The sequence below is a fragment of the Aotus nancymaae genome, unplaced genomic scaffold, assembly GCF_030222135.1.
Source record: "Aotus nancymaae isolate 86718 unplaced genomic scaffold, 86718_ANA_hifiasm-v0.15.2.pri h1tg000059l, whole genome shotgun sequence".
Classification (NCBI taxonomy): Eukaryota; Metazoa; Chordata; class Mammalia; order Primates; family Aotidae; genus Aotus; species Aotus nancymaae.
In genome coordinates this window covers 15,008,086-15,031,465 of record NW_026988473.1, presented here as the reverse complement: position 1 = coordinate 15,031,465, position 23,380 = coordinate 15,008,086, and the positions used below count along the sequence as shown (strand labels likewise).

Sequence of the window (23,380 nt, the reverse complement as noted above, 5' to 3'; positions counted from 1 at the left end):
GAAGGAGAAAGGAGAGGAAGGGACCTCATTAGCAGGCTATCAACAGGCTTTTAGGGCCTGGAGGGAAAACCATCAGGAAGGGCAAGATATGTGAAAGTTCTTGGCTCTTCATGTCTTATAAAATGAAATAAGCAGATTGTGTGGCTTGGGGCTAGCTTAGCCTTGGGTTTAAACTCAGACCCTTAATTAGGCTGTCTGGGTCTGCCTTAACACCATGTCAAGGAGACCAAAGTTAATGAGTTGGAGCTTTGACTGGAAGTCAAACTCTATTCCCTATGCTGAGCTCTGCTAGCCTCTCCAGCTGGTTAATGGGAGAATGGTGTGGAGAGAAAATAAGTAGGCAGATGAGGGAATGTTTCAAAACAAAGACTGCCTAAAACATCCCAAAACACACATCCTATTAAGTGGATTAGTTGACTCATCTTCACATTTGAAAACATATTACAGACTGTTTCGTAGCCATAAAAAGGACTCAAGCACATTTCTTTTTATCATTATGTCCATAGATAGAAACCAAAGAACTTAAGCTCACTGGATAACCCTGGATATCAGTGCATTACATTTAGAAACATATGCACCCTCCGCTCTTGCAGATGCTGCCTCTGAGTTCCTATGCATTGATTTTGTGTTTCCTTCAGGCCTAAGTTTGGTGAAAGCTTCAGTTCATGCCATAGAGTCCTTCCTATGGACCAGAGATCCTTTCATTTTGGATTCCACAGTTTGTTCACACACCATAGAAAGACAGGCAGTGCTGGGTGCAGTGGCTCACGCCTGTAATCCCAACACTTTGGGAGGCCAAGGCGGGTGGATCACGAGGTCAAGAGATCGAGACCATCCTGGTCAACATGGTGAAACCCCGTCTCTACTAAAAATACAAAAAATTAGCTGGGCACGGTGGTGCGTGCCTGTAATCCCAGCTACTCAGGAGGCTGAGGCAGGAGAATTGCCTGAACCCAGGAGGCGGACGTTGCGGTGAGCCGAGATCTCACCATTGCACTCCAGCCTGGGTAACAAGAGAGAAACTCCGTCTCAAAAAAAAAAAAAAAAGAAAGACAGGCAGTGACTGTATTTTGAGTGAGTTTGCAAAAATATGGCCAGTTTGTCAGAACTTGACCCACCATCTACTCACTTATCAGTCTCAGGGTTTTTCTGGTTTTGATTTTTAGTGACAGGGTTCTGCTCTGTTACCCAGGCTGGAATGCAGTGGCGTGATCATAGCTCACTGTAACCTTGAACTCCTGGGCTCAAGTGATCCTCCTGCCTCAGCCTCCCAAGCAGCTGGGACTACAGGCGTGAGCTCCCACACCTGGCTAATATTTTTTAATTTTTTTGTAGAGATAGGCTCTTGCCATGTGCCCAGGCTGACCTCGAACTCCTGGCCTCAAGCAATACTTCTTACTTCTCTCTTGGCCTCCCAAAGTGGTGAGATTACTGTGCCTGACCCTAGTTTCAGATTTTACATCCAGAGAACCAGACAAGGAATTCACAACCTTTGTTTTATCCCAAGATGTCCTCCTTTTCTGCTTTTTTTTCCCCCCAAAAGAGAACAGTGGGGGTTGGGGGGATGGTTATCCTTGGGCTATTCTACTTGTTTTTGTTCTGGCACACCTACTCCTCACCAAAGTTGGAAAAATTACAACTTTATTTTATACTCAGCTCTCTGGTCACTTAAATACAGAAGCTTCAGTCTTTCTTGTTTTCATTATTTTCTTTTTTGGGATGGTGGTGGTAATGGTGTGGCTAGACTCTAAGCTCTGTAAGATTATGTCTTCATTTAGGCATGGGGAGTGCTAGCCCATAGTAAATGAATGGGGATATTATTCTTTAGATGGTGTGTGGTTTAGAAAATCAACTATTGAGACTTGACATGAAATTCTACATTGGGCATTGAGACTAACATGATTCTCAATTTTCACTGAGGGGCATCACATCCATAGAAACTGAGAAGGGATCACTAGCTCCTTATTCTAGCCTTGGGAAGTACTGGATGAGCTATGAAAAGGCAGCTTTTTTTAAAATAAATGAAATCCTAGTGATCATTTGATCCGTTCTCAGAGTAACTGTGAAAGTTGACTAAGATCAAACAGAGCGAGTGGCAGATCTGGGACTGGAATTAGCCCTCCATGTCTCCAGTTCCAGTACTTTTCTTACTACATGAGATAGTCTTGCCAGTGACCATCACTGCAAGGCAAAGTTAAGTTCTGTGACAAAGACCTAGAACAGAAATAGAAGATACATGATATACATGCCATGACATTTCCTTCTAGTGCACAAGAGATGGCACTAACCATAACGCATTCTTTCCATTGAGCGTGAACAGGCCCTCAGGCAGCCACTACCAACCAGTCAGAGTTGGCACTCAAGAGGAAACCCATCTACCATTCCTTTTTTTGAGATGGAGTCTCGCTCTGTAGCCCAGGCTGGAGTGCAGTGGCGCGATCTCGGCTCACTGCAACCTCCACCTCCCGGGTCCCAGTTCAAGCAATTCTCCTACCTCAGCCTCCCAAGTAGCTGGGATTACGGGCACAAGCCACCACACGAGCTAATTTTTGTATTTTTTTTTTTTTTAGTAGAGACGGGGTTTCACCATGTTGGCCAGTCTGGTCTTGAACTCCTGACCTTGTGATCCACCCGCCTCGGCCTCCCAAAGTGCTAGGATTACAGGCGTGAGCCACTGCGCCTGGCCCCATTCCTCTTCTAGAGGAAATAAGGGTTTCATCAGTCAACGAACTCTGGCTTCAACCTGTCTTCTCCAGATGAGCTGAAACTCCGGCAGAAGCCTCACACCCTTTATTGCTCTTCACTGTCCTCACATCCACAAAGGACTTAGAAGCGATGTCTGTAAGCAGGTTTTCCACAGGGTGGGTCTGCCAGACAGAGCAGGTGCAGGATTAGTCATGACTCCAAGCCAAGCAAGGTGATTAAGAAAAGCTAAATTTATATTAAATTATCATAAAGTCCTAAAATACTGAACATAGTGGTTAAATAACTCCAGAAAGTCCAATCTCTCCAGTGAGTAACGTTAAAACCATTACACATGAACATGGGAGGATCACTTCCATTAGTTTAGGACAGAGAGATTTTGCTTTTTACAGAGTAATCAGTGCTCAAATAGATATTTCCTCAAATATGTCCTTTCTACATTCTGAACAGCCCAAGTGCAATAAGATCCTTCCCCCTTTTGCGAAAATGCCACTTTTCTACCTGCTCTTCCTCTCCAGACACGAGTCTAAAGACCCAAAGTGCTCCTTCCTTTACTGCTTTGTCAACTGTGAAATGTTCCCATTTCCTCCTGGAAATGGCACCTCACCTTTCCAACTTTGTGCACTGAACCCTTGGTGGCTTGGCCTGTCTCTAATGTGGGGAGGCCCAGACCTGGGGCTGACACTACTGAGAGCAAGGCTAAGGGCTTGGTATCTCTCTCTAGCAGTCTCAGAACTGACCAGAAAAGATTTGATCTTGTCCTTTTTCACCCATGTTTGGTAACTGATTTCTCAGTACCAATAACCACAGAAGAAGTTTCAACTCAGGAAACTTCCCCTAGAAATTCTCCCCTGCATTCGCAGCGCCTGCTGTCCTCTCCTGCCACTTCTAATTCCTAAGGAGAAGAGGTCTGGGTCTGCCACGGCCTAACAGGGTCTCAGCAGTGATTCTATCTTTCTACTCCTTGCCCAGCTCTTTGCATCTTTATTTATTTAGCCCTCCCCACCACAGGACTTTGGAGATTGCTGGTGCCACAAGGCTTGGTCAGAAAAAGCAAATTAGGCAAAAAACAAATAAAAAAAAAACAACAAACCATGAAGAACAGCTAGGGAGACGTTTTAGGGCAAAAATAAGTCTCAATTTCCCTGATACTAGGCTGAGACATGTGCCCTTTGTGTGAATGAGTGTGAATCCAGTGACGGCATCCCGCATGGAAACTAAGCCCCTTAGCTGAGGAGAGAGCTGGAAGAGGAACATCACCACCCCATAGCCACAGGCTCGCTGTCCACTAACTTCGATCCCTGAGCACTTGCGGAAGAACACAGGAAGTTCAACAGGAAGTCTGACCTCGTGGATACTTCTCTTTAGGTCCTGGGTGTCCCAAGTCTCCAACCTGATAGTTCTTTCTCATCATTTATGACAACTTCTGGTTTTTCTCTGAAAGCTTATTTCTGGGTCTTTTCCCCAGAATCCCAGGGAATGAGGGAGAGAGGGTTCAGGTGGTATACCATGTTTGGTCTAGGCAGAGCTTCTTAGACATTTCAGAGACTCAGCCCCCAAGGCCTAACATTCACTCAAGCTACTGGCTCACAACCTGGTTACTTTGAGCAAAGACTTAGGAAAGGTACTGGCCAGTGGTGGCACCAGGAGGGAATTCATATTAGCCAGTAGCCTCATGATAGGAGCCCCAGTTATCTGAAGGTAGAAACAGCTCCAGACATTCTAGCAGGAGGAAGAACAGCTTCAGCCACCCCCATCTTGCCAGTATCTGCTGCTGAAAAGGCAGTGACTCGTAGGGCAAGAATAATGTCCACTGCCAGCAATGGACTGGATACCCAGACCCAACTACCCCCAAAAGCTTTTTTGTGTTGCCAACACACTTGAGGCTGGAGGTTACCTAGATGCCCATACCTGCTGGGCTGACTCTCCCTTCTTTTCTCAGCCTCTATCCTTCATCCCTCTTTACCCACACCCCCTTGTCCCAGCCCCCGACGGGCAAGTTGTCTCAGAGAAGCAGTCATGCTGGCTGTGATGGCGCAGAGCAAAGTCCCGGGCCATCAGCTGTATCAGCACTGAGGGTACCAGGGGAAAGAGAGGTGGAGCTCTACGCTGGTGAGGAATCATGAATAAGTAGTTTCAGGGGGCCCAGGATGGAGTACAAGATGTGAAGTTCATGGTAAAATCCAGGTCTAAATTTTCGAGATGCGCCATCATTTCTTGTGCACAGGTAGTTATGGACTCAGGTGGTAAACAGCTCCCGTGAGGGCTTAGGAGCAGTTATGGGGTGGAAGGAGGAGGAGGACGAGCACACAGGAAGGGGGCCTGTGGTGTAAGCGAGCACAAGGACTAGACGTCCATAAAGGAGAAGAAACAGGCAGGCAGGGAAGAGAACGCGGGCATTTAGACCTGGCTCTCTGAGGAGAGCTTGCGTTCGTGTTTCCAGCCCGTGTCTGGCAGAGAGCCTCGTCTTTCTGGAGTGGCTGTGGTGTGGACGCTGCTACACTCAGACTGCTCTTCCTGTAAAAGCTGCTCCGTCTCTGTGTCATCCAGGGAGCCAGAGCTGGCCTGGATGGACACTGTGTCTGTCTTCATGCATACGTGATCCCGGAGGAGGCCCCCCCGTGAGCTTCGCAGTTGCTTGAGGTCATCCCACTCAGCGTCATCCCCCGACAGGAGGCAGATCCCCTCTACGATCTTGATCTTCTCCTTGGTGTAGTTATGGTCAGGCCCTCCCTAGGGTGGAGAGTGGGCAGACATGGTCAGTCAGTTGGCTTTCTACACAGGATCCCATGGTAAACTGAAAAAGGAAGTGGATGGGGTAAGAGTAGGAGTGAAATGCAAAAAATCCCACAGACAAATGGGGAAATGTGATTAGGGCAAAAATATGAGGACTAGCCTGAAAGGGGAGGGGCAGCTAGGATGATTATTACCATTATCATACAGGGAGGAGGGAAAACCACGGCTTTCAGTCCTGCAGCAGCCACGCACTGGCTTTGTCACCTTGGGCAAATGATTTCACATCTCTAAAACTCAGTGTCTGAAACTCTGCTGTGTAGAGTAACAGTATCCACACCTCACAACCAACTGCTGCCAGGTGAAATGAAGTGATATGTGGAATGCAGTTATCAGAGTGTTGACACAAGATGCACTGTAATGTGTTAGCTTTGTTATGTTGTTACTATGGTTTATTCATGGGACATCATGCTGATATAAATCATCAAAAGCAATTGGCAAGAGCAATTAAATGTGTATTTATTCAGGATTTTAAGCTACTTCAGGTATTAGTTTGTTCTCAATTATCTCTTTTTTCTAATTTTGTTAAGGAGAAAACTTGAGAGATAAGATGGGAGACTCTAGAAAATCCTCTTATCTGGCCAGCGGTGGTGGCTTATGCCTGTAATCCCAGCACTTTGGGAGGCCAAGGTGGGCAGATCACTTGAGGTCAGGAGTTCGAGACTAGCCCGGCCAACATGATAAAGCCACGTCTCTACTAAAAATACAAAAATTAGCCAGACATGGTGGTAGGTGCCTGTAATCCCAGCTACTCAGGAGGCTGAGGTAGGAGAATCCCTTGAACCTCGGAGGCTGAGGTGGTAGTGAGCCCATATCACACCACTGCATTCCACCCTGGGTAACATAGTGAGATTCCATTTCAAAAAAAAAAAAAAAGAAGAAGAAGAAAAGAAAAAGGACAGTCCTCTTATCTGTGTCCTAATGTCAATCTAGTGGGGTCCTGTAACCTATAACCTTTTTTGGAGGTTACTCTGGCTCTCCTGCCGTGAGTCCTGGGACCATTCTGAAGCAAAACTTGGGACTCTTCCAGGCACAGCCTGGAGTTGTGCTCAGGCCTCTCCCTTTATGGCCTCCTCAAAGAGCAGCCTCACTCCTGGCTTCTGGGGTATACCAACCAACATGCCACCACTGCCAGAAGAAAATGGATCATCGCTTGGGTTCTGTCCCTGGGATAGTATTCCTGCCAAGAGTTCTGCAACTACGGCTCTATTTTTGTAACAACTCAATTCCATAGATATTTACTGAGCCTCTATGTTAAGCAGGAGACTGTTCTAGGTGCTTTGATGATTATACAATATAAAACATGGTCCCTGCCCTCTGAGAGTGACAGCTCCCTCAACCATGCAGAGAGGGACATAGCACACAAGCACACACACAGATGTCCATTCACCCAGCACAGCCCCCAAGATGAAATTAGTATAAGATGCAGGCCACTCAGTGTCTTAATCACAGAGACACACTGGGTCAGTTAGGGAGAGGTGGGGGACATGGCACTTGCAATTTGGGGAACACCACTCCCTCTACAAACACACAGCAACAGGTACCTGAAATCAAGAGGAAATCAGAAGAGAAAAGGTGAAAGACTATCAGAGGGGTAAAAGAGCTGCTGAGGAAGAAACACACAACAGAAAAAAGAGGTCACACCATTTTAATTGCTATCCTGTGGCCTTCATTGTGGTTCTTTTTTGGAGCATCAGATGCTCTAGGAACCCAAGTATCTTTGAGTCTTTCTCTCAAAGATATTCATTGAGGACTCTACCATTCCTAGAACTACAAGCCATCCCTGCACTATCTGTTTTGACTGCAATAGAAGCTTTTTAAAAAAAATGTTTAATTAGGCCGGGCGTGGTGGCTCACGCCTGTAATCCCAGCATTTTGGGAGGCTGAGGCGGGTGGATCATGATGTCAAGAGATTGAGACCATCCTGGCCAAGACGGTGAAACCCCGTCTCTACTAAAAATACAAAAAAATTAGCCGGGCATGGTGGCACCGTGCCTGTGGTCCCAGCTACTCGAGAGGCTGAGGCAGAAGAATCTCTTGAACCCAGGAGGCAGAGGTTGCAGTGAGCCAAGATTGCGCCACTGTGCTCCAGCCTGGTGACAGAGCAAGACTCCGTCTCAAAAAAAAAAAAAAAGTTTAATTAAAAAATTTTTTTTTTCAAACACTAACTTGAACCAGAAGTAGTGGAAGCTTTTTAAATATGAGAATTCATGGATCCAGATTTTTATGTGAAATGTATTTGTTACACACGAGAGCCCTGCAGGTGTGAGAGCAGGTTCTGACTGTGCTAGATAGGCCAAAGAAGAAGACCAGTTAGGATCTTCATAAGGAATAACTTCCGATGAAGAGTTACAGGATTTTAGGAAAAAAACAAGGCTTACATTGGATTAGGAAAATCTGAAATCCCAGGTATAGTTCCTTTGTGGAAATGGGACTTTTTTTTTTTTTTTTGAGATAGGGTCTCACTCTGTTACCCAGGCTGGGGGGTAGTGGCATGATCACAGCTCACTGCAGCCTCCAACTCCTGAGCTCAAGCGATCCTCCCACCTCAGCCTCCTGTGTAGCTGGGACTCTAGGCACAAGCCACCACACCCAGCTAATTGAAATGGGACTATTTTTCATGTCTTAACATTGATCAAATAATTTTCCATTGAAATGACAAGTTAAAAAAAAAAGCAGGTAAACCTTCAGAATTCTAGAGAAATTTCTGTGGTAAGAGGAAGAATAGTGAAAAACAAGCCATTCCCAACTATAGGTGCTACCAGCTTGGACCAGAGGCTAATAAATGGGCGAGTCCAGGAGCTCTTGGGTTTTTTGGGTGTTGTCTAGGAGAGCTCCCTTGTTTCAGAAGTGCAAATCCTTTAGCAGGGGAATCACAATTCCTGGAGGGAAAGAACCTATGAGTTTGGAAACATCTCCTGGCAGGGCAACTGCTTTTAGATCTAAATCTTCTGAGATCTGCCTTCTAACCTGGTTCTCACTAAGGTCCCTCAAGCTAATCTCTCAGAGATTCTAGAACTTCCCAGAAACCCAAATTACATTCAGTTCTTCTGTTCACTATAACTTGCAAAATGGTAGATGGGATTACTCAGCAGCCCTTACTGACTTAATGAGGCATTTGGAGTATAACCCCTCCCCTCACCTCCCCAAAAAGACCCTTGAATATAAATTTCAATTTTTACCTCTTTCTTATAGCACAGCTGGTTGTACATGGCTGGTTTGGGGATTGCTTCAATCTTCACTTCCTGTGTGGATGTTCGGTAGGAGGGGTTGCTATAGGTGAGGTTCCCCATTCCAGGATCAGTGAACTTAGATTTTTTGTGTCTTTAGGAGGAAAGGTGATGAGAAATTAGTTCAGATCTTTAAGGGGTTAATACCTGGGAAAATTGTAACCTGAGTCTGGTAGGCCGCCTCTAAGATGATCCCAGTGAGTCTCACTTCCTGGTATTCATGCCCTTAAGAATCCCCTCCCCTTGAGTGTGGACTGGTCTGGTGACTTACTTCTAATGAAAAGATTATGCAGATGTGTTGGCTGCTAGATTAGGTTACCAAGAAACTGGTTCTGGTTTTGAGTTGCCCTCCTTCATTCTCTTTTGCTGTTGCTCTGGGAGAAGCAACCTGCCATTTTGTAAGTTGTCCCATGGAGAGGCCCACAAGGCAAGGAACTGATGAGAAAGGCCTCCAGCCAACAGCCTGTGAAGAGCTGAATCCTGTGAATCCTGCCAACAAGTATGTGAGCGAGTGCAGAAGGGGATCTTTCCCCAGTAAAACCTTGAGATGAGACTGCAACCCCAGCTGATACCTGGATTGCAATCTGTGGGAGACCTTGAGGTAGAGGCACCTAGCTAAGCTGCATCCAGATTTCTGACCTATAGAAACTGTGAAATAATGGTTATCATTTTGAGTCACTAAGTTTTAGGGTAATTTCTTATGGGGCAATGGAGAACTAATGCACTGAGCTTTAGAGTCAGACAGATCTGTTTCAATTCCACCTGTGTGATTTATTAGCTGGGACCTTGGTAGATATAATCTAAACTTTCTGGCTGGGTATGGTGGTTCACACCTATAATCTCAGCACTTAGAGAGGCTGAGGTGGGCAGATCACATAAGGCCAGGAGTTCAAGACCAGCCTGACCAACATGGAAAAACTCTATCTCTACTAAAAATACAAAAAAAAAAAAAAAAAAAAAAAAAAAACCTGGGCATGGTGGTGTGTGCTTGTAGTTCCAGCTACTTGCGAGGCTAAGGCACAAGAATTGCTTGAATCCAGGAGGCAGAGGTTGCTGAGAGCCGAGATGGCACCACTGCACTCCAGCCTGGGTGACAGTGAGACTCTATCTCAAAAAAATAAAGATAAAAATAAAAAAATAAACTTTCTGAGCCTCAGATCCTCCTGTAAAGTGAGGAATAATAATACCTGTGTTACGAGGTTGTTGTGACATTGACCTATATCCATTAATGGTAACTGTTATGATGATGATGATGATGATGAACAACAGCAGCAAACTGTAAACTACGTTTAAAGCATTTGGGGGAAAATATAAAGAAAGAGGGACACAAAAAGATTCTAGATAACACATTCTGCCTTTCCAAAATGAATGCTACTGAGCAATAAAGTACCTACCAATATTGTAGTAAAGGACTGTGTTTGTATAAGGGAAAAATCACTTCCAATTTCAGGGAAATTGGAGGTAGGGAGTACTGGGAAAAGTAAAAATTCTAGAGTCAGTCTTAGCTTTGCCTCTCACTCTATGACCTTGGGTAATATTCCCTGTGTCCTCAGCATCCTAGTCTATAAAGAAAATCTGAGGGGCCGGGCGCGGTGGCTCACACCTGTAATCCCAGCACTTTGGGAGGCTGAGGCGGGTGGATCACGAGGTCAAGAGATCGAGACCATCCTGGTCAACATGGTGAAACCCCCCATCTCTACTAAAAATACAAAAAATTAGCTGGGCATGGTGGTGCGTGCCTGTAATCCCAGCTACTCAGGAGGCTGAGGCAGAATTGCCTGAACCCAGGAGGCGGAGGTTGTGGTGAGCCGAGATCACGCCATTGCACTCCAGCCTGGGTAACAAGCGAAACTCCGTCTCAAAAAAAAAAAAAAAAAGAAAAAAGAAAATCTGAGGCTGGGTGTGGTGGCTCACACCTGTAATACCAGCACTTTGTAAGGCTGAGGCAGGTGGATCACGAGGTCAGGAGTTTGAGACCAGCCTGACCAACATGGTAAAACTCCATCTCTACTAAAAATACAAAAATTAGCTGGGCTTGGTGGCGTGTGCCTGTAATCCCAGTAATCAGGAGGCTGAGGCAGGAGAATCGCTTGAACCTAGGAGGTAGAGGTGGCAGTGAACAGAGATCATGCCACTGCACTCCAGCCTGGGCAACAGAACAAGGCTCTGTCTCAAAAATAAAGAAATAAACAAAAGAAAAAGAAAATCTGAAGGGTTGTTGTATTCATTCAATAAGGAAAATGCTTAGGTTGTGACTGGGGAAGAGGAAGTATTTGGGTTTCCACCTTTCCTTCTGCTACCCTGACCAGGCACCCAATCTTGCAATAAAGCTAGTCAGAGCTTGATTCAGTAAACTGCAGAGCTTTGGGAGATCCCAGACATGCTCATGAAGACTAATGAGCATGTGGCCCCTGCAGCAAGACTGAAGTTACCTGTACAGCATCAAAGCTGCAATCACCACCAAAATCAGCAGAATACTGAGGAGTCCACCGATGGCGTAGCTGATATGAAGTCCTTCCCCTAGGAAGAATATAGAAATGCTAGGCAGGAGCCACTGACAACCTTCTAGCTGGTGCCAGTGTGAGTAATGGAAAGATGAAGGGTTTCTTTTGTGGGTGTTGGATCCAACACCATCTGGCGATGGCTAGAGGCCTCCTTTTCAGAGAGGTGAATGGCAAGTGCAGTGAGGAGGCTGAGAAGGAATCTATCACTCTGCCAGGATCTCTGATCCCATTTCCACCACTTCCTAGATATCTGACATAAGGCAAGATGCTTAACTAGTAAGCCTACATTTTCTCTTTAGTTAAATGTAAATAATAAATTGCTCATAGGACTGGAGATTGCATGAGAGTATGTATATATACATGTACACACACATATGTGTGGCATATATATGGCTTATCACATGCCTGAAATATGGAAAGCATACCATAAGCTGTCACTGTAAGTGGTGAGAGCTATTACGATTATTATTTCTATGGATTTTAGTTTAAAAAGAGTTAATCGGCCAGGTGGCTCACGCCTGTAATCCTAGCACTCTGGGAGGCTGAGGTGGGTGGATCATGAGGTCAGGAGATCGAGACCATCCTGGCTAACATGGTGAAACCCCATCTCTACTAAAAATACAAAAAAATTAGCTGGGTGTGGTGGTGCACGCCTGTGGAGGCTGAGGCAGGAGAATTGCTTGAACCCAGGAGGCAAAGATTGTAGTGAGCCAAGATTGTGCCACTGCACTACAGTCTGGGCAACACTGCGAGGCTCTGTCTCAAAAACAAAAAAAAGGTTATCAACTCCAAAGAGTCCCAATGAAGGTTATGAAAGATGTCAGTGGAGACTTAGATTCATTACATCTTCTTTTCCAGAACAGAGAGGCACTCAGGGCTTACCTGGAGCAGCAGGTACAGCCTCATTGGAACGTGCACAGAGGCCCAGCCTGGAATCCCTTTCAGAACATCTGTGGGGCACAGAAAACTGAATGTGAAGCCTACTCATACTCAATGAAGATCACACCTTCCTCCAGGAAAGGGGGAAAGGCCTGTAAGCAGGGGCTTTCAGGTATGAGAATGTACCAGATGGAAGATACCAGAAGCATGGAGAGGGCAACAGCAGGAAATGGAGAGAAATCAGTGCAAGGCACTGTTTTCAAGCTGTTATACCATATTTAAATGTGTTATAAAATATGTACCTTTTTCGGATCGCCTCTGGGAAAACAAACAAAAAAATATATATATACCTTTAAAAATGAGAAGCAGGTTGAAGCGAGTTGGAAGTCTGCACAAAGAATACTAAGGACATCAATATTAGGCTTTTTTGAACTACCAGGATGAGTCAGAAGAAGCTGCTAGCCAAACCAGTCTGATGGGGTAAAAATTATCACAAGAGCTAAATATCACAAGGTCAAAAAATTGTTTTTCTTCTCTTCACTCTTTCACAAGGGAATATGCAAGACATCCAGAGGGAATGCTCAGATAACTAACTCGAAATGCTCAGAAGGTGACTTGTTTATGGTACATTATGAGCAGGCAATTAAAGGCATCTCCTAAACAGTCAGAGAAAAGCTACTTGCAAGAGCACATGGAACCAAGATGCACCGGATTTTCAAATAGAACTCTGACAATAAGAAAAGGTCCAAGCGGGGGTCAAAAGATTTCTGTTTTTTTTTTTTTTTTGAGACGGAGTTTCGCTCTTGTTACCCAGGCTGGAGTATAATGGCGTGATCTTGGCTCACCGCAACCTCCGCCTCCTGGGTTCAGGCAATTCTCCTGCCTCAGCCTCCTGAGTAGCTGGGATTACAGGCACGTGCCACCATGCCCAGCTAATTTTTCTATTTTTAGTAGAGATGGGGTTTCACCATGTTGACCAGGATGGTCTCGATCTCTTGACCTCATGATCCACCCGCCTCGGCCTTCCAAAGTGCTGGGATTACAGGCGTGAGCCACCGAGCCCAGCCCCAAAAGATTTCTTTATTTTTTTTTGGAGACGGAGTTTCGCTCTGTCACCCAGGCTACAGTGCAATGGAGCCTCCTTGGCTCACTGCAACCTCTGCCTCCTGGGTTCAAGCGATTCTCCTGCCTCAGCCTCCCAAGTAACTGGGATTACAGGCACCTGCCACCATGCCTGGCTAATTTTTGTATTTTTAGTAGAGACAGGGTTTCACCATGTCGGTCAGGCTGGTCTCAAACTCCTGACCTCGTGATCCATCCACCTCAGCCTCCCAAAGTGCTGGATTACAGGCGTGAGCCACTGCACCCGGCTTGGGTCAGAAGTTTTCTAAATAAACCTAAAGAAAATCAGAGAGTAATAATGACTGATAGTACTTAAAACTTAGTGAGGCCGGGTGTAGTGGCTCACACCTGTAATCCCACCACTTTGGGAGGCCGAGGCGGGCAAATTAGGAGGTCAGGAGTTCGAGACCAACCTGACCATCATGGTGAAACTCCGTCTCTACTAAGATTACAAATGTTAGCCGGGCGTGGTGGCGGGCACCTATAATCCCTGCTACTCGGGAGGCTGAGGCAGGAGAATCACTTGAACCCAGGAGGTGGAGGTTGTAGTGAGCCGAGATGGCACCACTGCACTCCAGCCTGGGTGACTGAGATTCATCTCAAGAAAAAAAAAAAAGATAGTGAGAAAGGCACATGTTTGTACCTGTTTATACCTGGATGTTTCCTTTTCTTTACAAACTGTAGTAAAAACAGAGAATGAGGGCACACAGCGTATAAATTTGATCATGTGCAAATCATGTAACTTTAGGGACATTGAGTCTAAAGATTTTATTTGGGATTATTATTAAGTTTCTGCTTTCAGAATTGAAACCAAATGTTAACTGCTTTGTAAACTACTGATATTAAAAATAAAGAGACCAGTATGTGAAGTGGACAAAAAAACTGTTCTAATTAGAAAAATGTCTTGAAAAGATAGACATGAAAACATTAAGAGTAAATTATATTCTTTATTCACTTTTTCTTTATTCACATCTGTATTTCCAGTTGCTCATTTACTTATTTTTGGAGACAGGGTCTCAGTCTGTCACCCAGGTTGGAGTGCAGTGGCACAATCACAATTCACTGCAGCCTAAAACTCCTGGGCTCAAGCAATCCTCCCACCTCAGCCTCCCAAGTAGCTGAGACTACAGGCATTTGCCACCATGCCAGCTAATTAAAAAAAACTTTCTTGTAGAGACAGGATCTCACCATGTTGCCCAGGCTTGTCTTGAACTCCTGCCCTCATGTGATCTGACTACCTTGGACTCCCAAAGTGCTGGGATTACAGGCATGAGCCACCGCACCCAGCCCAGATTATTTTTTATGAAGTGTAAATGAAAAACATAGTTATTAGAATTTTTTGCCAGGTGCAGTGTCTCACATCTGCAATGACAGCACTTTGGGATGCCTAGGCAGGTGGATCGCTTGAGCCCAGAGGTTTGAGACCAGCCTGGGCAACATGGCAAAGCCCCAGCTCTACAAAAAGTACAAAAAAATTAGCCAGACATGGTGGCACACACCTGTAGTTCAGCTACCTGGGAGGCTGAAATAGGAGGATCACCTGAGCTCAGGAGGTGGAGGCTGCAGTGAGCTTGAGCTGTGTTCATGCTCTGCACTCCAGCCTGGGTGACAGAGTGAGACCCTGTGTCAAAAAAAAAAAAAGAAAAGAAAAAGAATTTCTCTAAATTGAATGTAACATCATATTTATTTTAAAATGTGTTTTTTCTATGGTCTACCATCCCGGAAACAGGAATGTGACTTACAAATCAATAGCATTTTGGCCAGGCAGGGTGGCTCACGCTTGTAATGCCAGCACTTTGGGAGGCCGAGGCAGGTAGATCACAAGGTCAGGAGTTCAAGACCAGCCTGGCCAACACAGTGAAACCCCATCTATACTAAAAATATAAAAATAAGCTGGGTGTGGTGGCGGGCACCTATAATCCCAGCTACTTGGGAGGCTGATGCATGAGAATCGCTTGTACCCAGGAGGTAGAAGTTACAGTGAGCCAAGATCATGCCACTGCACTCCAGCCTGGGTAACAAAGCAAGACTTGGTCTCAAAAAAAAAAAAAAGCATTTCACACACATTTGCTGTTGGTTATCTTTTCAGTTTCATTTCTCAAATCAGGATGCATTTTATAATGGATAACACCTTTAATTTAATGAAATAAGATACTTTATACTTGATTTGAGAATTGTTCGTGGTTATACCTACTTATTTAATAATGGTGTTTGTGTGTGGGGGGATGCATATGTCATTACAAGCTAAAGCCATCATATCTCTGGGGAAACCTACCTTTTTGTTCCAAGTCATAAAGCCACAGCCCAGAGACTACTCTTAGACAAGACAATGATGTGAGAGCAAATATCAGAGAGAGAAAGAAGGAAGAATGCCATGTGGGACGGTCCTCCTAAGTGATTTCTGTTTCAAGTTGTTCTTAAAGCTTTTTGCCCTCAGAGCTAAAAAGGGAATCACCTGCAACAATCTACAAGTCTGAATATCATCTTCTGTCCCAAATAGCAGGGACTGTTAGCTCATGACAAAATCTACCTCCCAACTGCCTTATTAAGATGGGACTATGAGCTACTGCTCATGGGGTGATTTGAATGAAAGGGCCCACAATCTTATACTGAACCTATTTACCTTCCTTCCAGCTCCTCCAGAGACGTGCGGGTCCGGGTGGTTGAGGAATGCAAGGTGGTAGGTAGTATGCTGGGTAGCACCCGGCTCTTTTCGCTCATGCTAGTGGCCCTAGGAGCTGGTGGTACCAGGCCAGGCACTAGACAAAAAAGAGGATTGGAGTGGGCCACTGGAACTACAAACCTCTATGTACGGCCCAAGAGTAGCAGCTGGAGAACTTGACAAAACAATCTTTTAGCTGCCCTAGTCCCAGGCACCTTCATTAATGGCCCTTCTTAATACTATAAATAAAAAGGAGTTGGATTCAATATTAATAGCTCTGGATGAGACAGCTGGCCCACCAAAGTCAGGAAGAGAGAGTGATGTACAGGCCACTGATTATCCCACAGCAGGGACCTGGGTATCAAGAGACCTGAATTCTGTTCTAGCAAATGCCAGAATGCAGGCAAACTCAGGTTTGAGCAATTCCCAAAACCCAAGCAGATTGCTACCAGTCACTCTACTAATAAAACCTTCTTTATGGGGATCCCACCCAGAAGGACAGATCAGATCAAGACTGGAGGCTGCTGACCCTCAGCCCTTCCAGGGGCTCTGCTGAGTGGCTCCAGCCCATTCAGTCCAACTCACCAAGTGAGCAGGGCCGGCTATCAGGTTCGTCAGGACAAGCACATACGAAGTCCGAGGCTCTGGCAAAGCAGAGGTGGGTGCAGCCACCATTGTTCACGCCACAGGCATTGGTCCCTGGAGGCAAAGTAGATGAGTGTCTTATCTAGGACAGAATCAGGTCTCCCAGTTTAACGCTTCTCAAATACAGAGGAAACCCAGGATTTCCCTACTCCCAGGGACAGGGGAGCAGGAAAGATACAACCACAAGGGAGTAGAAAGATCTAAGAGTTTAAAATGTGAACCAAGAAGCTGTCTTGTGGGCCTGTCTTGGTCCCTAACAGTCCTTGGGGTGACCAATCAGTCCCACAGATGGTAAGGAAGTAGGGTCAGTACCCGGGAGCCCACCTGTCTGCCGCTGAGGGGAAACCACGATGATATCCATAAGGCCTTCCACATTCGCCAGCACCGTCTCCTTGTTCCGGCCTGAGTATTTGTCTACACGCTGGATTGACTTCGTCTGCCAGTCTGTCCAATAGATCCACCTGTCTTGCTACTCAACAGGGGAATGCAAAAAAGAGTAAATATTATTCAGCAAGCAGCCTCCTTCCTATACAGCTTCTGTGCCTCAGCCTCTGGTGAAATGCCCTCTTCATCTCTTCCTCATCAAGTCTACTTCTGTGCATCACTAGACGTGACATTGCCAAGGAAATCTCCCCAAATCCATATAGACTTCACCATTCTCTCCTCTATACAGTTCTACACCTTGTAGTCACTCGCACAAGTTCATTTCTACACTCAAGCAATTTGTTTATAGGTCTGTCAGTCCTACCAGATTACGTTCTTCAAGGACAAGAATGTGTTCTATTCATCTCTGAATTTCTAGCACCTAACAGTCTTCATTCAGTTGATTGAATGGCTCCCTATCTAGCAAATAGGAGTAAATTTGAAGGTTTTTCTAGGTTCCTGTTCCTATGGGCCTTTTACTCAGAGCACTGCCCCAAATCCTCTGCTTACTTCTGTGGGCAGCTTTCTTCTAATGTAATGATAGTGAAATTCTCAACCAAAAGTGTTCCCATCCCCACCCAAGGTCATATATCAGAAACTCTGGAGAAACCTGGATTGAAAAAACTATATGCAGTATTACCCTGTAGCTTTACATTTAGAGTATGAAAAAAAAGCTCATCATTAAGTAAAACCAGATAAAATCTTCTTAGCTAGTAGGACAGAATACAGAATATAGACCGGGTGGATAATATTTGGCAAAAAGAGTCAAATTTATTTCTCTTTCTTTTGGTTCCTTTCTTCTTTCCTTTCTCTCTGTCTCTTTCTCTCTCTGACTCTCTCCTTTCTGAGATAGTATCTTGCTCTGTTGCCCAAGTTGGAGCACAGTGGTACAAATGCAGCTCACTGCAGCTCGACCTCTTGGCTCAAGCGATCCTCCTGCCTCAGCCTCCTGAATAGCTAAGACTACATGTGTGTACCACCACACCTGGATAATTTAAAAAATTTTTTTGTAGAGACAGGGTCTCACCATGGTACCCAGGCTGGTTTCAAACTCCTGGGCTCAAGCGATACTCTGGCCTCAGCCTCCCAAAGTGGTGGGATTACAGGCAAAAGCCACTGCACCTGGCCAAGATTTTTAAATGACTGAGAATTCCTGTTTTGGCCTCAGGCTTGATAGATCTTCTTTTCCTTGTCGAGATCATTTTTTGTGTTAGAACTCTCAAAAATCATAGCAAATAATAATGAAAATGGGTAGTGATAACATGCATGTGGTGCTGACTATGTGCCAGGTACTGTGCTAATGCTTTGTGCATATTTCAGGAGGATACTATTATTAGGCTGATTTATTTTGTAGGTAACTGAAGCTAAGAGAGGTTCAGTCACTTCAGTTCAAAGTTACACAGTTATTTAATAATACAGATAGAACCTGAACCCAGGTACCTGGCACACTGATGGTATTAAATACTTACCAACTGGCTAAATGCCTCAAAACTCTGGCTTTTAGCCACTCCACCCTGTTGCCATTAAGTCAACTGCCTAAGCCCAGATGCTAGGACCACAGCGTTAGGATTAACTGGGGAACTTGTCAAAATGTATTTTGCTGTGCCCAGCCCTCAGGAAGTAGCTTCTAGAGTCCCTATAGTCAGGGCCTAGGAACCTGCATTTTAACAAGTGCCACATCTGATTCTGTACACCACTCTGAGAGCCACCCTTTGAATACTAGAACATGGGAATGGTAGGATAGGAGTAGCAGGGCACTCGGTGGCCCTATCAACCTACCACGGCTTCAGGGCACAGGAAAAATCCCTACAATGAGCTTCCATGGCATGCCTGTTCAGTAGCAGCTACAGCTGAGGCTACTGACTTAGAACCCCAAAAAAACATCCCAGTCAAGGAGGTTTAGTTACCTCTCTCCCGAGCCAGTACCTGTGTGAGGGCAAAGGGGTGGGACACATGGCTGACCAAGACCTGCCGCAGTTTCCCATTGAGGTCAGCACTCTCGATCCGGTCCAGATGCGCATCTACCCAGTAGATCCTGCAAAGAAAACGAGAAGGGTAGCTGCTCCAAACGCTTGCCAGGGAGCCCAACTCTTCCCCCTAAGAACCTATCTGTCCCCTCCTGAGCTGAACTGGCAGGTGCTATGAGAACTCAAGAAGCATCCTTGATGAGGGGTCATAGTGAGTCCCAAAGCTGAAGAGGGGAGCTGGTGGTTCATGAGTGGGGAGGCCAGGACTGCTCTGAGGAGGGGTAGAAAGTCAGAGAACCACCACCCAGCCTTATCTTCAGGAACTTGATTGCTCTTTGACTCCTACCCAAAAATCAAAGCCCAAATTCTTACAGATGGTCTTTAAGAGAGCTCAGTTGGCTGGGCATGGTGGCTCATGCCTGTAATCCCAGCACTTTGGGAGGCTGAGGTGGGCGGATCACTTGAGGTCAGGAGTTTGAGACCAGCCTGGCCAACATGGTGAAACCCTATCTCTGCTAAAAATACAAAAATTAGCCAGGCATGGTGACACATGCCTGTAATCCCAGCTACTCAGGAGGCTGCAGCACGAGAATTGCTTGGACCTAGGAGGCAGAGGTTGCAGTGAACCGAGATGGTGCCACTGCACTCCAGCCTGGGCAACAGAGTGAAACTCTATCCACCCGCCCCCACAAAAAAAGGAAGTGAGCTCAGTCTACGTGGACCTCATTGAGGTTAAAAGAAAGCATTCTACCATCTTTCCAGAAGCCTTGGATTCCCTTCCCCTTCTTCTGGGCCAAAAGGGGGCACAGACTGCTTCGGAACCCCTTTCCCTCCACCCTCAGCATTTCTTATCTAGACAAGGAGCTGTATATTCTGGAGCCTGGGTCAGGCGTGGTGGCTCACGCCTGAAATCCCAGCACTTTGGGAAGCCAAGGCAGTAGGATTGCTGGAGTCCAGGAATTCGAGACCAGCCTGGGCAACATAGCAAGACGCTGTCTTTACAAAAAATTTAAAAATTAGCTGGGCATGGTGGTGTGTGCCTATAGTCCCAGCTACTTGAGAGGCTGAGGTAAGAGAATCGCTTGAGCCAGGGAGGTTCTGGCTGCAGAGAGCTGTGACTGTACCATTGAACTCCAGCCTGGGCAACATAGCAAGATGCTGTCTCAACAACAACAAAGTTCCAGAGTCTGAAAGAATCAAGATTTGTTATATTATAACAAATATAAGAATCAGCCCTTAAATGAGTAGTGGTGTGGGACCTGTGGTTCAGCCGGAAGACATGCTCTGCCAAAGGTACTCAAATTAAGAACATGTATACCAGCCAAACAAAACCCACCTAAGGGCTGAGAGCTGGATTTAGCAATCCCTGCTCTAAGAATACATACCCTTATCCTTCTCAATGCTTCCTCTTCCCGACATACCAAGGAGCTTTCTATCTTTTCATTTTTCCCATTTTCATCTCAACCATCCTCTCCTCTGCCCACCCAATTTCCAGGAGGTTATTTGGTGCAGGACTCCCACCTGCGGGTATCATAGTCCAGGGTAAGGCCATTGGGCCAACCCAGGTCTGTGTTGATGAGGACCTTCCGCTCAGAACCATCCAGGTTTGCCCGTTCAATCTTGGCAATGTGGCCCCAGTCTGTCCAGAAGAGGTACCTGAGACACAACAGTGCTGTCATCATCAAAGCATGGGAAGACGGCACCCGGAGGCTGAGAGAACACAGAGGACCCATTGACACCATCTTTTCCACCCACCCTTCTTCCCTGGATCTCTCTTCTGCTGGCCATAAACTTACCCCTTCCTGGGGAAAACGGCAATGGCCCGGGGCTCATCCAGGCTGTTGTTGATCAGCACTTTGCGGCAGGAACCATCCAGCCTGGATGCCTCTATGGTGTTGCGACCTGTGTCTGTCCAGTACAGGTTCCTGGCCACCCAGTCCACTGCCAACCCGTCAGTGGTCTTCAGCCCACGCCCGATCACTGTCTCCATGTTGCTGCCGTTCAGGTCTGCTCGCCTTGGGGAGAGCCCAGTGTTGGATGAGCAACCAGACTTACCCAGAATAGAGTAGAACTCCTTTAACCCATGTTCCCATAACTGGACCCCTACTAAACGTAAGCTCCACAGGGATGGAGATCAAGTATCTGTGAGTACATTCCTCAGCACCCAGCATGACAGATGCTCAGTAAAATAATTGCAGAATGAACGAACCAGTTCTTAGGAGGACAGAATATTTCCTGCTAACTGGAAATAATGGTGGCTGCCAGGGGATGCCTTGCTAGAAGACAGGTGTATCATCACCACATATTTTTGGGAAGAGACAAGGATTGCTAGGTGGTGACTGTAAGAAACACAGATTTGTCAAAACCTACCTGTGCATTTTTTAAAAATTAGAAACAAATTTAAATACAAATAGATATGAGGTTTCACTATGCTGCCTGGGCTGGTCTTGAACTCCTGGGCTCAAGCAATTCTCCCACCTTGGCCTCCCAAAGTGCTGGGATTACAGGTGTGAGCCACCATGCCTGGCCCTACCTGTGCACTTTTGCAGAGGCCCTACAGCAGGAGGGAACTCTACCTCAGAATGGGGAGCATGTCACTGTCACCTAGGGAACTTCCCAAAACTGCATATGCCTACCTGTCCCCAGCTTGAGACTCTAATACATTCCTTGGGGAGAACAAAGGGGAATGTTCCTTGTTCCTCCTTGTGGGAAAATCTGCCATGGTAAACCACGCTTACTGGTGGCAGGGCATCATATTCCTAAGCCCTGTTTGGGCCGAAAATTTAAAGAATAAAAAAAAAAAATAAAAAAATAAAAATAAAAAACAAGCCTAGGCATTTGGGCGTGACTTCGTTACTGCAATACAGATACTGATTACGTGGCCTACTCATCAGTAAGTCCTAGGGGACAATAGTAGGTATGAAAGGCTCTAGGTCCCCACCCCGAGTTTACTTTTTTTGTTGTTGTTGTCGTTTGTTTTACATACTAGACTTCTGTGTAATCTCTAAACAAACAAAAGTTTGAAATTCTGCTCTAAATGACAACACTGCAAAGTGAGCAAGTCAGGACTAGAACTCACTCTCCAAAGTGCCAAATCCCTCGTCCACTTAGCGGTCAGAACATAACCTCACTCATGAGCGATCGGAACAAGTCTGTGTCCTCTGGAGGTTTCAGTGTCGCTCATACCTGATAACATCCAGGAACACATCTGTGTAATAGACCTTTCCGTCCACGCTGTCATAGTCTAGGGAGATGACATTGTTGAGCTCAGGAACAGGGACATGCACATCTGTGTTGTCACTGGTGTCCAGTGAGATACGCCGGATGGAGCCACGGCTGGAGAAGAGCAGGTAGGTCTCAGGAGAGGGATCACAGGTCTTCCCATCTCCCTTCAGCTGGATGCCAGTGGGGCAGGCACAGGAGAAGCCAGAAGGCCGAGGCAAGCACAGGTGGGAGCAGCCACCATTCCTCGAGCCGCACTTGTTAAAACCTGGTGATGAGAAGCACAGGTGTTCACACCTATCCTGGAACATCATCTGAATCTTACAAAGTTCCCAGCTGCTTGTGGCTGACTCTTTGCTGTTCTAAGTGACGGGATTCAGTGCCTGGCAGGGTGAGGTAGAAGGAGGGTCTGCAGGAGGATCTCCAGGAGTCCTTTGAAGGTGACAGCATCATGCAGCTATAGCACCAGCCATACCCAGAGAGAACACAGCCCAGTCTTGGAAGGGAGTTTAGGCAGGTCACTGTCTTTCTGGCTGTAAACAAGTTCTGTGCTCTGGATATACCTCTGTTGTTGAGATGGCCCCAGAAAGCCAGAAGCTCTGACTCATAGCCCCAGGGTCCTTCTCACCTAGTGGCTGTGTCCGGTCCACAGCCTGGATGTCCATGAGGCCTGGCAGGTTGGACCTCACAAGGATGACATTGCTGCCGGTACCCTTGTCAGCACGGTGGATGCTCCTGGTCTGCCAGTCAGTCCAGTAGATATAGGAGTCGAGCAGGGTGAGGCCATATGGGTGCTGCACCGGTGATACCAATGTATGCCGATTGGCACCATTCAGGTCAGCAGCCTCGATTCGCTGCAGAGGAAGGAGGGGGTTGGGACTGGTGATCAGCAGACTGAGAGCTCTCTGTGGAGATCCTAGGCAGGCCTTTCCCATCTTCCCAAGCTCCTGGGAAACAGCAGGGGCACGGCTCTCACCTCGGTGTGTGCATCGGCCCATAGCAGTTGGGAGCTGGCCTTGTCCACGGTCAGTCCATTGGGCCATCCTAGGTTGTTGTTGATGAGCACGGTGCGGTCTGAGCCATCCATTCCGGACCGCTCTAACTTGGCATTCTCCCCCCAGTCTGTCCAGTACATAAACCTGAGTGAGGAAGAATAAAAGCTATATTAGCTAGTTATTCCAGCAGCTACCGTATACCATGAGTACTTAACAGTATGTCAGATACACTTGA

The 23,380-nt window shown here is 46.2% G+C and overlaps 1 protein-coding gene across 1 annotated transcript in view; it reads right to left on the bottom strand.

Moving 5' to 3' along the window:
• Positions 1 to 2,746: 2,746 nt before the first annotated feature.
• LRP4 (LDL receptor related protein 4) overlaps positions 2,747 to 23,380 on the bottom strand; it is a 63,648-nt gene continuing 43,014 nt past the window's right edge. Inside the window, exons 26-38 of the mRNA XM_064365602.1 lie at positions 23,127 to 23,289; positions 22,779 to 23,004; positions 22,115 to 22,418; positions 20,725 to 20,943; positions 20,450 to 20,584; positions 18,888 to 18,996; positions 16,863 to 17,007; positions 16,479 to 16,592; positions 15,855 to 15,990; positions 12,113 to 12,180; positions 11,159 to 11,246; positions 8,679 to 8,820; positions 2,747 to 5,436 (exon numbers count right to left, since the gene is read on the bottom strand). Coding sequence (XP_064221672.1) covers positions 5,104 to 5,436; positions 8,679 to 8,820; positions 11,159 to 11,246; positions 12,113 to 12,180; positions 15,855 to 15,990; positions 16,479 to 16,592; positions 16,863 to 17,007; positions 18,888 to 18,996; positions 20,450 to 20,584; positions 20,725 to 20,943; positions 22,115 to 22,418; positions 22,779 to 23,004; positions 23,127 to 23,289 — 2,182 coding nt within the window. The 3' untranslated portion in view covers positions 2,747 to 5,103. The remainder of the gene's footprint in view (positions 5,437 to 8,678; positions 8,821 to 11,158; positions 11,247 to 12,112; positions 12,181 to 15,854; positions 15,991 to 16,478; positions 16,593 to 16,862; positions 17,008 to 18,887; positions 18,997 to 20,449; positions 20,585 to 20,724; positions 20,944 to 22,114; positions 22,419 to 22,778; positions 23,005 to 23,126; positions 23,290 to 23,380) is intronic.